Below are 12,550 nucleotides of genomic sequence, written 5' to 3'. Positions count from 1 at the left end.
TGCATAGTATATAGAAAAGGGAAAAATCCAAACATAGCCAAAGGCAAATACGCTGTTTAAATTCTAATCAGGAAGGTTAAAAACAAGAATTTGGATTCTCTAAATTTTAAATTTGTACTTTAGAGGATAAAGTGTGATCTTCTACCTTTGAATGGTTTCTCTCTCATATTTATTCTTGGTCCCACCTATAAAATAAATGGTGAGAGATCACACTTTAATCTCTAAAGCGAAATTCAAACTTTAGAGAATCCAAATCCAAAAACAAAGGGAAAAGGGAAGATAATGTCTTCTAAGAGACCAGAACTTCTGGCTATGGCGACGAAGCTCTTTGAGCTTGGTGGTGCCGGCGAAACTCCTCCTCTGCTTGCATGGCCCGAGACAGAACTTCCTCGGGAGATATTTTCTTCCTTTCAAAAACGAAGTTGTTCCTGATAAGCCAAGAATGCCATAGAAGGTAAGCAAGTTGGGCACTTTTAATCTTGTAATGATCTTAATTGAAACTGACTAGAGGGGATAAATTCCACAATCCTACCATTTCAGGACATAGTACAGTGGCATGAAGTGGGGATTCTGCAACAATGAAGCATCTGGGGCAATTAGCTAAAATTTGGGGTATTCTTCTATTCAACTTTTTCATAACTGCAATTCCTTTATGAATTAATTTCCACACAAATAATTTTACTTTCGGTTGTACTTTTAGATTCCAGAGCTTTTTCCATATTTCTTTATGTTGGAAGCGCTGATGGAGCTGTTCTTGTGGGGGATGGTAAAATTGGTACACAATTGCATATCCTGATTTTACTGTAAACTCTCTAGAATTATTATGCACCCAATATACCGAGTCTTCTTGCTGTGTGATAGGGAGCTGACAAATTTTCTGTGCTGTTTCACAGCCAAAGTTTAGACTGACGAGCGTTTGATTCCATTCACCAGACTCTGTAAATAGTTGTCTAAGTCAGGTAAGGTTTTCATTTTTGCATTCTCCATTAGGTATAAGAAATGGTAGTTGAGCTCCAAACCATGGATCCTCCCTTATTCGAACACCTCCTTGTTTAGTTACATGTCATTTCACCCTTTTTTCTAGTACCTTTCGGTCCTCTAGTAAGCTTTGCCATATCCAGGATGGCCTGTGTCCTGCTTTAGCTTCAAGAAAGGAAGAGTAGTTAAAGTATTTATTCTTAAATATTTTATAGAACATTGAGTGAAGTTTTTTGAGCAATCTTCAGCTTTGTTTGGCTAGCATAGCTAGATTAAAAGTTTTTAGGTCTTTAAATCCTAGTCATCCATTCATCTTTTCCCTGCTTAGTGTGTCCCAACTGATTCACTGCATCTAAAATAATTAAATATATCTCACCATTATATATTAAACTTGTATGCTAATAATAAAAAAAAGGCAAACATGTCTTGATCCAAAAAGTACAAATAAAAAATCCAGAAAAAAAAAAAGAAATAGATTAAACTAAGGTAATATCCAAATAGGAGAACAACAAAAATTAACATTTGATAATACTCTCTTACAACTCTCATCTTCTAAATTGTAGATGCCAATGTCATGGCGCCAAACATCATCTTCTGCGTGTAATCCAAACATATTATCAGTAAAATAGATCTTATTTCCTTTGTAACTGTCCGCTAATATCTGAATTGAAGAATTGAATCCAACTATTAATACATAATTCTCTAAGTCATATATTCTTGACCATACTTTTGCCTTTTTATTCAATTTATAAATATCGAATTTGATAGTCTCGTAATCCTGCCACCGTTTAAATCCCCTCGCCAAACTAACATGTCTTACGAGCATCAATAAACTTCCATCATCACAACCAATCAAATAGTTATATTGGACAAAATTGGTGTCAAGTTTATAAAGAGGTCTGCCTTGGTAAATTCTTCTCACCGGCTCTAACTTTTCCTTTATATCAAATTAACATACTTAAGGAAACTATATTTTATCAATCCTTTTGAATATACTCTTAGCTTTACTTTAATTAATTGTTCACCTCTTTCGAAGACTCTAAACTCAAACAAATCTCAATGACAAGATTAATTATATCAATCATTTTTTAGCCACTTAATTAATTCTCAATCACAACTTCAATTATTAATCACTTTAAAACATTCAGAAACTAAAAGTACAAGCAAAAGACTTAATTCAACATACAAACAAATCACAACAAGACAAGCAGCACAATTATAAAGAAATAAGACAAGCAAACATAATCAAATGCAGATGCACAATTAAGGATGATGCATGTCTAGCCCTAGTGCAGGTAATGAGCTCATCTGTCGGTTTCTATCCGCTCCCGACGTAACCCGAAGCAACTGAAACGGGTATGGCTTTCCAGTTGGCTATACCCCTGTGTACAGGAAATAACACAGTTGTTGCAGTCCTCGCTCACTTGGTTCATTAAAACTTAATGCATGCAACCTTTTTTATATGCACCTGTTTTGCATGATACAGTTGTTGCAGTCCTCGCTCACTTGGTTCATTAAAACTTAATGCATGCAACCTTTTTATATGCACCTGTTTTGCATGATACAGTTGTTGGCTCACTTGGTTCATTTTTGGTGACTTGGTTCATTAAAACTTAATGCATGCAACCTTTTTTATATGCACCTTTGTACTTTGTACTAACATGCAACCTTCTTCATTTTGCAGAGAATAGAATCACACAATGTCTGCATGGAATTATTTGCGATAGTTGCAGGCATATTGAACGAGACTGTACTGATAGTTGCGCATGTGAGAATCAATGCAGCAACAACAGTGGAAATGTCGAAGTTGAACCATACAATTGCCAGGAAATAACACATTGTAGATTAACAACCTGCAGCTGCAGGAGGATGGCAATGGCGTGCACTGCACAATGCCCATGCAGGGGCGAGGAGGAAAGCTGCACCAACATATGAAGTGAATCTGCAAACTGCTGGAATAAAAAGTTGAAATAATGTCACCTTTTAGAGATAGAGGAAGAGATAGACATAATCTGCCCGTACTTAGAAGTAACACTATGCTGTAATAACAAGACACGTGAACATACTCATTAAAAAAAAAAAAAAGTGAACGTACTGTAATAAAAAAAAGGTACCTGTAGAAAAAGTATATCAATAAATGCAATTCTAGTAAATTTTGTGTAGAAAATTTGAGCTTTGCTTTCTCATATGCCTGTAGAAAAAGTATATCAATATATGCCTAATTAACACATATAGATTGAGTCTCACGTGTATCATAATAGGTCTCAAAGAAGATAAATTAAATTAAATGATTGAGATTGTTGGTGAATGCAAAATGAGAGAAGAAACCATCTTCAAAATGTGTTCAATATATAACACCGCGTGTTTTGGATGCAACAACTGCGAATTGAAGAAATGAATTGCAGCTGGGAAGCAATGATGAATGCATGGAAGCAAAAGTAGGCATCCAAAACAGGGGAAAAACAGAATTTTCGTGGCTTAGGCATATGCAAGAGCGAATATGAGATACATGCTATGCAACCAAATGCACCAAAATCCAAAACAACTATGTCACATGCATGACTGTGATCCATTTGAAACAATGATTGCTTAACATCATCCCATCTTCCTACTTAGCTGAATTCAGTTAAGCCATATTGAACTGCTAGTCAAGCTTCTCAAGAAAATTCATTGCCATGCAAAAATGATTTGATGACCGTTATCCCATGAAAAATATAAAATAGATATCATATTCTCTTGTCTAAACCAAATACATTACAATACTGATTGGTAACTGGTAGTTACAATTCACAAATACAAACTGATATATCAATAAGTAACACTCACTAGTACTTAGTTACAAGTAACAACTCATATTTTATTTACTTTTAAAGTTTCTCACATTCGCTTCATGAACGACTACTTAGTTTTATTGATCACTTGAAAGTTGAAAGTGCTGCTGCTTTATTTGCTTCCTGACTAGAATGATGCCAGCACATGGTCGCCGATCCGCTATCAGTGAAAAGATAAGAAACCATTAACATCATTCAAAGTTCATAGGTTAAACAATATTTCATATCAACAAAAATTGAAATAAATAAAAAAGAAGGTATTACCAATCAAGCTAGTAGTTGTTGCATTATTGCATATATCACCACCATTGCCACCTTGACATAACTTTTTCTGTTATGTTGTTCAAGGATCGGAAGCAAGCATGTCTCCATGAGCGATTGAAGAGGATAGTGCCAAAGATCCCCCAGAATCCAGCAAAGAATCCCAATCCCATGCTTGCGAAGAACGCTTGAATAAAACCATCATCATTCTCATCTTGGGTTTTAACCACAGATTCTTGACGTGGCCCTTCCTTGGGACACATTTTTTCGAGAGGTAGCCCACAGAGATTTTGATTTTCTTCGTAACTTGAGGCATTGAAACTCTGCAACTGTGTGCCAGTTGGAATTTGTCCAGACAAATTATTATGTGATAGATCCAACACTGAGAGAAAATCAATTTGTGCAAGACTAGAAGGAATGGAGCCAAATAAATGGTTTCTTGACAAATCAAGAGACTCCAATGATAACAACCTTCCAATTTCTGAAGGAATTTTTCCTGTCAAGTTATTTCTTGATAAATTCAATGAAACTAGCTCCACCAAATTCTCAAGTTCTGACGGAATATCCCCTGAGAACTGATTACTTGAGAGATCAATACCTTTTAGAAGCAGCTTATCATTCTCAAATATGTGTTCTACACCTTTCCACATCAACAAAGCAATTATATCATAATCATACCCATACATTCCAAGAGTGTGGTTGACAATACAAGAATGATCATGGGAATCTGTTAAGAACCTTTCTTGGGTGGTCATTGCAGTGAAGTTAATGAAACATTTTGGAATTGGGCCCCACAGAAGATTAACCGAGAGATCCAAGAAGCGAATGCCATTTAGAAAACAGAGAGATAATGGTATACTTCCAAAAAAGTGATTTTTCCGCAAGCTTAACATTTGCAGTTGTTGTAAGCCGCTTCCAATCCAAGAAGGAATGATTCCTGATAATTTGTTCTCTCCTGCATCCAGCATCACTAAATTTTTGCAATGCTTCATCGAGAAAGGAAGCTGCCCCGTCAAGCTATTGTTTCTCAATATCAATACAAGAAGCTCAAGAACTGATCCCATTGAAGTGGGGACTTGTCCAGAAAAATTATTGTTACTCACATCTATATAAGCTAATGATTTAAAATTCTCCCAACAATCAGGGATTTGACCAGATAAATAATTGTTTGAAATATCTAATTGGCCTAATCTTTCAGCTGTATCATTGGCACATACAAATGAAGTAACATCTGAAAATTTATTGTTGGACAGATCCAGGGACACAGCTCTTCGTAAAAATAGCGGGATTGAGCCTTCAAATTGATTTGCAGCTAGATATATAGAAGGATATTCCGTAAGCCTCAATGGAAAATCTGGAATTATTCCAGTGAGATTGTTGTACGAAATGTTCATCTTATTTAGCCTTGTTGATAGAGCCCAAAACCACTCTGGAGTGATATCCGAAATTCCAGCATTGGAAATATCAAGTTGCATCAAGTTTTTCTGTGTCTGCAACCATTTTGGAAAATCGGGACCCAACTTGCAATGCTGCAACATTATCACTTGCAACTGAAAAGGTGGAATCCAGTCACGATTAATTTCCAAAACAAATGAGTTGCCAGATAATCCAAGACCTTCAACTTAGACAAAGTGCATGTTTGAGCGCCATTATTTTGTTAAAAAAAGATCTTTTTTTTATTTTTTAACGTGTTTGGCAAATTTCTAGTAGTAAAAGTAAAAGCACTAGTAAAATAAAAAAAAGATCTTTTTTGAGAAGCTGTAATTTACATCTTTTTTTAAAAGATCTTTTTTCCTTAAAAAAAAGATGTTTTTTCATGTAATAAATAAACAAAAAGTACTTTTATATTATTATACCCAAACATAATTGATAGATAAAAAGACTTTTTTACATGAGATATCCAAATATAAAATTACTTTTACTTCTCTATAAGATCTTTTAAAAAAAGATAACTCGAAAAAAGATCTCTTCTTAAAAGCTCACCCAAACAAACCCAAATTATGAAACTGAGAGTCTGTGATGACCCCTTCCAAAGAGTTTGAGTTCATGATCAATGTCTCCAACTGTGACGGAAATTGAATTCCTTCAGGAACCTTCCCATTTAGCTTATTTTGAGACAAATATAAATGTGTTAAAGATGGGAAAATTGAGATGTCAGGCAAGGTTCCGTTGAATTGGTTATTTTGGAGATTCAAATGTTGGAGTGAGTATCTTGCGCATCCAGACAAGTGCTGGATTGCAACTGGAAGCTCTCCTGTCATCTTGTTATAAGACAAGTCTAATGATTGGAGACTACATATGTTTCCAAATGACTTTGGAATTCCACCTTCTATAGAGTTTGAACTGATGGACAAAGCCTTTAACTGAAATGGCAACCTGATATTGTCAGGTATTTTTCCTCTTAACTGATTTTGGAAGAGGTACAACTCTTTTAAAAGTGGGAATATTGAAAGGTCATCAGGTATTGAGCCAGTCATCTGGTTATAGCCCAAATACAACTCTTGTAGTGAGTGAGTGACACAGCCAGCTGAGAGATTGTGAAGAATTGATTCCAAATCTTCGGTCAAATTGCTTTCAAACACCTCCAAAGAAGATAAGGTGCATATATTCGCAAAGGATTTGAAATCCCTGGCCGTGATTTGATAATGAGATATGTGAAGCCGCTCAAGTGATTGCATTGTTATGTCAAAATGATTTGATGTGGCAGGTGTGGAACCCTCTAAGAGGCCAGAATCAAGGGCAAGTTCAACAAGGTTGGAAGTGACATTGGACAACCATTGGAATAACAGGGAAGGAGTGAAGGTGTTATAAGAAAGGAAAGAAATTGAATGGATTTTTATTTTCTTTAGATGTGTTTGGATGAAAGGAAAATGAGAAGGAAAGAAATAGTATAAAAAGACAATTTTACCCTTATATTATAAAATATATTGAAAAAAGTAAAGGGGTAATATTGGAAGTAGAAAGAGAGAATTAATTTTCTCTCCATTGTTGGAAGGAAAAAAAAAATGGTGGATCCCACCAATATTTTTCCATCCATTTTCCTTCCTCTCCCATTTCTTTCCTCAACCAAACAAGGAAAAATAACTATTTTCCTTCCAATTTCTTTCCCTCCCTTTTCTTTCCTCCTATTTTCACCTCAAACAAACACACCATTAGTGTGGAGATATTACTGATGGCTTGTATCCAGTTATAAGAATTGTTGAGATTCAATATAGAGGTCAAGTCAAGATTGGTTAAAGAGGTAAGAGTGGATAACCATTCTCCATCATCATTCATTTTGAGAGAACCAAGTGTACCGTCAAGGTAAAGCTCGTGCAAGCTTGAAAGGTTCCCAAGTTGAGATGGTATTGTTCCTTGGAAATCATTTAGATCGAGATTAAGATACTGCAACTTGGACAGATTTCCAAGTTGATAAGGAATTGAACCCTCTAAACGATTGTCAAAAAGATTCAAGTATGTTAAATGAGGAAGAGATCCAAATTGAGTTGGAATTCTTCCACCAAAGCCACAAGATGACAGATCAAGATACCTCAAGCTGGTGAGGTTACCAAAGAATTCAGGGATATGGTAATCTTCAAAACGATTGGAATTGAGGTTCAAGTACCTGAGGTGCTGCAATTCCACTAACGAGCTGGGAATCTTACCTCTCAAAAATGAATATTCATTTACGATGACGTCACGGTGAAGGTCGAGACTGATAACATGGGCAGTGAGGTTGCTGCAGCGAACACCGTTCCAATGGCAGCAATCACGACCCTTCCACGAAGAGAGAATGCCGTAGTCATCAACCATGGCGGCCTTGAAATCCAGCAGTGCTTGCCTCTCCCGCTCTGCGCACTTCACCGCTCCTCCTCCTGCAGTAGCACAAACAAGAAGAAGTAAAACAGCTTCAATCAGAATCAGATTATTCATCCTCATCATGACCACGCTCATCACAAGTGAAGTATGAACTCAAGAATGAGTGGTAATAACTGGAATGTGCCTATTATAGTACCATATATGGATCCAATATATAGTAGAGGACCTCCATTCGTTGCTATGAATTACTATCACTATCATGTCTCACAAAATTCCAGAGTATTTCTGACGTTGCAACTTTTAAATTTCTTGCACCATTTTCCACGGAATGAAGGTACCAGGAGGACCACAATCTTTATAGAGTATCTTCAATTGGGTGCTTGAACAATGAGGACGATCCATTCTATACTCCAAGCTGCATGCAACTTTGAATTGAATGACACTATTTTCCACGATATGATGTTGATAGCCAATATCCTTGTAAAGAAAGTGTCGTTATTATTTGAATGGGAAAGAATGAGGAGCCAATGAAATATTTATACAATGGAAGTTTAGAGAGTATTAGAGATATAATCATTAGTGTTACCTTTTTCCATTAGCTGAAGCTTTTGGGATGAGTGGTATCATGCATGGTATTAAAGCGCTAGATCTGAAAGGTCAAGAGTTCGAGTCTTGATGAACCCAAAATCATTTAAAATCACTTATTCCTATTACTTCTATTTGCTCTACAAGTAAAATATGTGAGATTGTTAAGTTTTAATTTTTTTTTATAATAAATTAATTTTTAAAGAATGTTGTATTTTTTACTTTTCACCAAAGATAAATATAATATTATAAATAGCCTATTAGCTCATAAGACTTTTTGTTAGTTGTTTGACCGAACAAAAACCAAAATTTTTTTATAAATGTCACAAGATTTAAATTTAATGATTTTATGTGTACAACGTCAAATAAATTTTTTTATAATTAGTTTTGTCTCTTTGATAAATAACTATTTACCGCATATTATGAATTTCATTCTAATTATAATTTATGAAAAAACCGTCAATATGCACACAAATAAATAATATTTAACTAAACTAATTAAACACATCTCACCATTATATATCAAACTTGTATGCTAATAATAAAAAAGAGGCAAACATGTCTTGATCCAAAAGTACAAATAAAAAATCCAGAAAAAAAAAAAAGAAATAGATTAAACTAAGGTAATATCCAAATAGGAGAACAACAAAAATTAACATTTGATAATACTCTCTTACAACTCTCATCTTCTAAATTGTAGATGCCAATGTCATGGCGCCAAACATCATCTTCTGCGTGTAATCCAAACATATTATCAGTAAAATAGATCTTATTTCCTTTGTAACTGTCCGCTAATATCTGAATTGAAGAATTGAATCCAACTATTAATACATAATTCTCTTAGTCATATATTCTTGACCATACTTTTGCCTTTTTATTCAATTTATAAATATCGAATTTGATAGTCTCGTAATCCTGCCACCGTTTAAAATCCCCTCGCCAAACTAACATGTCTTACGAGCATCAATAAACTTCCATCATCACAACCAATCAAATAGTTATATTGGACAAAATTGGTGTCAAGTTTATAAAGAGGTCTGCCTTGGTAATAAATTCTTCTCACTGGCTCTAATTTTTCCTTTATATCAAATTCATACAGTTGGAAGTCATAGTCCACTGCATATATCTTCTCTTTAAAAAATATCACATCCATAATGTCCTCATGACTTGTTGGAAACTTGATCCATCTCCGATCATTGGGCCTGTGATCATTGGGCCTGTAAAAGCCCAATTTTCGACAAGGTCCGTATATGACCACGGCCATAAAACCATTGTAATGATCATTGTTAGGGGCTGAATTTGTAATAACCTTCCAAACATTGATTTTATGCATGAAAATCATATCTAGAGTGCCAACCCTATCCTCAAAATTAAGAATACATTTGTCACCATGAGTATCAATAATTGCATCAGGAAGAGTTGAAATTGGAGGAAGATCGAAACAAACCTTTGTAAATGGATTTAACATTTGTATGGTGCCTTCGTATATTAATACTATTATTACCCATCCATGACAAGATCCACAAATAAAGTTATTTTGCAGCTCTGGCATTGTGAGATGGTAAATCTCCTTCTCTTCAAGACTACGGGTGTCAAGAGTTTCTTCTTGATTATGATAGATGTCGTCGTCTTTCAAAGATTTTTTAGCAGCAGCAGTAGCGATAGGTAATAACAGCCATGGAACTTTGTTGCCAGTGGGGATCAGTGGAATATTGAAGTTCCATTGCTTGCAAACGAATCGAAGTTGAAGGTATTCATCGTATGAATGGAACCGCTTTATAATTTGATTCAACGTATCTTGATGTATGCTTGCCCATTGATCAACTCCAGGCATATCTTTTTTTAGTAGGGTTAATTGGTTTTATTTAGAAGAATGTGTTACTCTCCTTTATATAAGGATGCAGGATCTCGCGGAGATTTAGATTTGGATTTGAAATATTATTACAATCGATTTTTGTTTTTAAATTAAATTCAAAATTATATAATCTTGTAAGAATAAAAATATTTTAGTGCTTATTTGGAGGTTATTAAATTAATAAAAAATATCTTTTTTTAATAAAAAATATTTTTTTTTTATTTTTTGTGTGTTTGGTAAATTTTTAGTGATAAAAGTAAAAACATTAGAAAAAAATATTTTTGTTGAGAAGCTACAATTTATATTTTTTTTAAAAGATATTTAAAAAAATATTTTTCACATGAGACGTTTAATAGATAATAAATTTTTTTACATGAGATGTTTAAATATAAAATCACTTTTATTTTGTAAAAGATTTTTAAAAAAATATTATTAAAATTTTTTTTTTAAGAATAGTGCCCAAACATTAAAAAAAAAAAAAGAACGAAATAAAAACAGAAGAAAGAAGTTGATTACATAAGTTAACATTTTAATTAACAAGAAAGTAGTCTGGTAACTAACTGAATATTTACATTTTAACTGTGAAATCTATGTTATCACTTATCAGTAACATTTTCAAGCACAAATGCCCTATTAACTCAGTTGGTTAGAGAGGCCAATTCTAATATTTTTTTCTGTCACGAGAATTTTGTTGTTTGAACGAAAAAAAGGCAAAAATCCAAATGGGGAAAGGACTTCGATTCAAGCCCATGTTGGGCCTTTTTATGATTCAAAAGTGAGTTTTACGACAATAAAAGGAAATACTAAAAAAGTCTCAAGTACTATGGTATCACAACTCAGAACCAAGATGAAAAAAAAAAAAGAGAAAAAGTATTTTGTAAAAAAGAATTTACTCATGCTAAAACAAAATCATCAACGGGCTGAAAAATAAATTTATTCATATATTAACTATTTGAATTAGCTCATTAGAGTCATCAGTTAAAATACTATATACAAAAGAAATTAAAGTACTAATACTTTATGGAAATATAAAATGGCAGTAAAACTTAATTAAATATATATTATCCTATATTATTTTTTTGGGTATATTATCGCTGGCTAATGCATGATGATTTGTAGTTTTCACTAAACCAATTCATGTACAATACTTATGATCCAAGTAACCAAAATAATAATTAATATCTCGTCGAAGCTTCATGGATAAAAACACAAGAAGTTTTCCAAATATTTACTTGTTATTTTGTTCTCTGTTGCGTGTACATCATAGTCTTATTGTGTATATTGTATTTTTATACTATTTAATACATATTAAAAGCTAGTATATAGTTAAAGGGTTGTCTCAAATTTATAGGCCAAACAAAACTATTGGCAGAAAAAACTGCAGTCAAATATAAGAACATTATTATTTATATATTTATGGGTATCAAAAGGTCATTTTTAATAGTTTTTTCTCGAATCTCCTATTTGGATATTTTAATAAACTTAGTTAATAAGAATTCTATATAAATTATATATATTTGCAGAATGATTTAATTTGCTTGGTGACATGTTAGTCAAAAGAGATGATGTATATCCTACTTTTCTAGTTCTCATTTTGATACGTCATCTAAGATATTACTAATTTTAGAGATCCTGATGTGCTTTCTTTTCTTATTAATTTAATAATCTTTCTGACTTTTACAAGGAAGCAATATTAAATAGGGTAAAATTTTAAATTGATCTTTTATATATAAATTTTTTTTTTTAGTTTTTAAAGTTTAAAATTAAAAAATATTGTATTTAAATAATTAATATTATTATTTCATCAAATTTTAATGTTATTTTTTAGAGAAGAAGTACAAATTCGAGAATACAAAATCAGTAGTAGACGCATCACTACGAATCACTAATTTTGGTTCAAGTACATGGAGAATATTGTCGAGAACCCGCTTTCTGTGGTAAAATTCGTTGATGGTGATGAGGACAAGGCCATTGTCAATTTGTCATTCTACTGCGAAGAACTTTTCTCAGCCACTAAAGAATTTGGTTATACAAGTTTTCTTATCTGAAAATTAAATTTCGTTAATTATTTAATATTGACATTACGAAGGGATTACATTGAAATTAAATAAAATATTTTTAGATTCAAATAGGACGCTTTAATATTAGGGATCAAAACATGATTGACTCAAATATAGGAGACCAATTTAATATTATCCTATTAAATAATAGACTAAAATACTATTTTGATATCTAATATTTT

The 12,550-nt window shown here is 33.1% G+C and overlaps 2 protein-coding genes across 6 annotated transcripts; one reads left to right on the top strand and one right to left on the bottom strand.

Annotated features, from left to right (window-relative positions):
• LOC107644946 lies at positions 1-3,073 on the top strand. 5 transcript variants are annotated; one of them, XR_002347678.1, is made up of 5 exons: positions 1-454; positions 541-612; positions 701-775; positions 894-959; positions 2,663-3,073. XR_002347678.1 is itself a non-coding variant. In XM_016348922.2 (4 exons), the coding sequence occupies exons 2-4, from the start codon at positions 579-581 to the stop codon at positions 2,911-2,913; spliced, it is 360 nt and encodes a 119-aa protein (XP_016204408.1). In that variant the 5' UTR covers positions 16-454; positions 541-578; the 3' UTR covers positions 2,914-3,073. The 5 variants fall into 5 exon arrangements, 1 of the variants encoding a protein (XP_016204408.1); XR_001621421.2 differs by having other exon boundaries at positions 16-454; positions 862-959; XM_016348922.2 differs by lacking the exon at positions 894-959 and having other exon boundaries at positions 16-454.
• On the bottom strand, positions 3,655-6,780 carry LOC107641563 (probable LRR receptor-like serine/threonine-protein kinase At4g36180). The gene is made up of 3 exons (XM_021124088.1): positions 6,064-6,780; positions 4,074-5,685; positions 3,655-3,969 (listed from the first exon to the last, which is right to left on the bottom strand). The coding sequence occupies exons 1-2, from the start codon at positions 6,746-6,748 to the stop codon at positions 4,109-4,111; spliced, it is 2,262 nt and encodes a 753-aa protein (XP_020979747.1). The 5' UTR covers positions 6,749-6,780; the 3' UTR covers positions 3,655-3,969; positions 4,074-4,108.

This window comes from Arachis ipaensis, chromosome B05, assembly GCF_000816755.2.
Source record: "Arachis ipaensis cultivar K30076 chromosome B05, Araip1.1, whole genome shotgun sequence".
Lineage (NCBI taxonomy): Eukaryota > Viridiplantae > Streptophyta > Magnoliopsida > Fabales > Fabaceae > Arachis > Arachis ipaensis.
Note: the sequence above shows the minus strand (reverse complement) of the source record. Positions and strands in the feature narration are given on the sequence as shown.

What these genes read in the sequence shown, in the direction of transcription:
- LOC107644946 (XM_016348922.2), top strand. Translation starts at nt 579, where the DNA reads ATGAAGCATCTGGGGCAATTAGCTAAAATTTGGG. An exon ending in GCAATTAGCTAAAATTTGGG is followed by an intron (nt 613 to 700) that starts GTATTCTTCTAT and finishes TTGTACTTTTAG; the next exon opens with ATTCCAGAGCTTTTTCCATA. An exon ending in TGTGGGGGATGGTAAAATTG is followed by an intron (nt 776 to 2,662) that starts GTACACAATTGC and finishes TTCATTTTGCAG; the next exon opens with AGAATAGAATCACACAATGT.
- LOC107641563 (XM_021124088.1), bottom strand. Translation starts at nt 6,748, where the DNA reads ATGCAATCACTTGAGCGGCTTCACATATCTCATTATCAAATCACGGCC. An exon ending in CTCTCAGTTTCATAATTTGG is followed by an intron (nt 5,686 to 6,063) that starts GTTTGTTTGGGT and finishes TCTAAGTTGAAG; the next exon opens with GTCTTGGATTATCTGGCAAC.